Genomic DNA, 1,611 nt, shown 5'->3' on the forward strand with positions numbered 1-1,611 from the left:
GGGGTTTTTATTTCTTTTAATTAAAAAATAGTACAGATAGAGAACTTATGTCGTCAGAAGAACTGAGGTCATATCAAATTCTAAAACCAGTGCCCGGCCTAGCCTAAGAGAAACATGAATTCCTTATTCTGAATTCACGGCAAATATAATAAGAAGATTATAAATTAATGCACAAACCTTTTCTTCTTTCTTCTTCTTCTTTTCGAGCTCTTCCGGAGTTAGCTCCCTCGAGTCCATTGAGGAATCTGCCTATCACGGAAGAAATCAATCATCTCAGAAAAATAAACCAGACTTTATTCCTTTCTTTCCTTAAATAGTACCAAGAACAACAAATCCATAAAACCAAGCAAATAGTACTAAAAATCACAAATTTAAGTCACGGACGATATAAGCACTGAGAGTCTACCAAATTATAAAATACTGGATTGTGGAGGGCAACAATGGAGGGAAGAAGACACCTGGTACGAGAAAAATAGTGGAGTCGGCAGTGGAGTGAGGATGCAGGAGGCAGCAGAAATGGGTAGGGTTTTGGGTATTGAGGACAGGGGATAACGGTTTAGGCACTTGTAACTTATTCCCCAGAAGAATTTAATCATGGAATATTAGTATGGAAATTAATGCGTGAGGCTCAAGCATACAAGCTTTTTCTAACCAACACGCGCTGTTGTCCTGGTATAATGGTCAAATAAATATAAGCGTTAAATAATGTTGATGGGGAAAGGAGCAACAGGGAACAAAACTGGAAAATTGGAGAAAATTTAAGCATTTTCCCGGGACAACAGTAACAAAAATGATTTTTTTTTTCAAAAATTATTGAAACAAAATTCAAGCCCGAGACTTCCATTATCATCAAGTAAATGAACTGACGAAGAATATAAATATATATTTTAAAAATTGAAATTCATGAAACAGAATGCCATTATAAACGCACCCTGTATTTCACCTGATTGAGTCTAAATGATGAGGAAGAAGGAAGAATCTTGAGATTAGCTTTCAATTAGGCTGGATTTTGGGATGGAAGGAGTGAGAAATTCTGAAATTGAGAGAAAAATTGGGGGAAATGGTGGGAAGGCGGCAACCGGCGAAACGACGAGTGTAACATTCAGTTTTAGGGGTTTTCATCGCGTTTTATATTGGTTATTCAGTGTGAAAGGTGCAATGCACCAATCAAGAATATGTTTGCCTCCTCTACTAATAAACTCATTTTTCCACGTACTCACTTTCAATCACATGTATACAAAAATAAATAGTGTTCATACAAATAAAAAAATTTCTCAAATTTTTAACTATACTAGTCGTTGAACGTGTCCTACACGAATGTTATATTTATTGTATTTTTATTAGTGTAGAAATTGTAGATATTAAAGAAAAAAAGTTGTTGAAGATTTATTGCATCATTCAAGAGGCTGGGCATCTCTAATACTCTATCCAACAAAGTGATCATTTCAAAAGATGATATTATTGGCTAAAGAAACTCACCAAAAAATAAAATTGAAGACATCGTGTGTATGCAGAACATGACAGTTTATGATGATGGAAACATCTGTCATGACTTGTGAAATGAATAATATGTTATGACTTGTTATATCTATGATTAGAAACAACACTATC

General features: G+C 34.6%; 1 protein-coding gene across 10 annotated transcripts in view; it reads right to left on the reverse strand.

Moving 5' to 3' along the window:
- LOC111399674 (valine--tRNA ligase, mitochondrial 1-like) overlaps window positions 1–1,108 on the reverse strand; it is an 11,797-nt gene extending 10,689 nt beyond the window's left edge. The window contains exons 1-3 of one of the 10 annotated variants that reach the window (XM_023027116.1): window positions 944–1,107; window positions 459–669; window positions 178–249 (exon numbers count right to left, since the gene is read on the reverse strand). In XM_023027116.1, coding sequence (XP_022882884.1) covers window positions 178–249; window positions 459–596 — 210 coding nt within the window. In that variant the 5' untranslated portion in view covers window positions 597–669; window positions 944–1,107. Of the gene's footprint in view, window positions 1–177; window positions 250–406; window positions 670–931 lie in introns of those variants that run through there. The other 9 variants (XM_023027115.1, XM_023027125.1, XM_023027122.1 and 6 more) reach the window with 9 other exon arrangements.
- Window positions 1,109–1,611: the final 503 nt, after the last annotated feature.

This window comes from Olea europaea, chromosome 9 (assembly GCF_002742605.1).
Source record: "Olea europaea var. sylvestris chromosome 9, O_europaea_v1, whole genome shotgun sequence".
NCBI lineage: Eukaryota > Viridiplantae > Streptophyta > Magnoliopsida > Lamiales > Oleaceae > Olea > Olea europaea.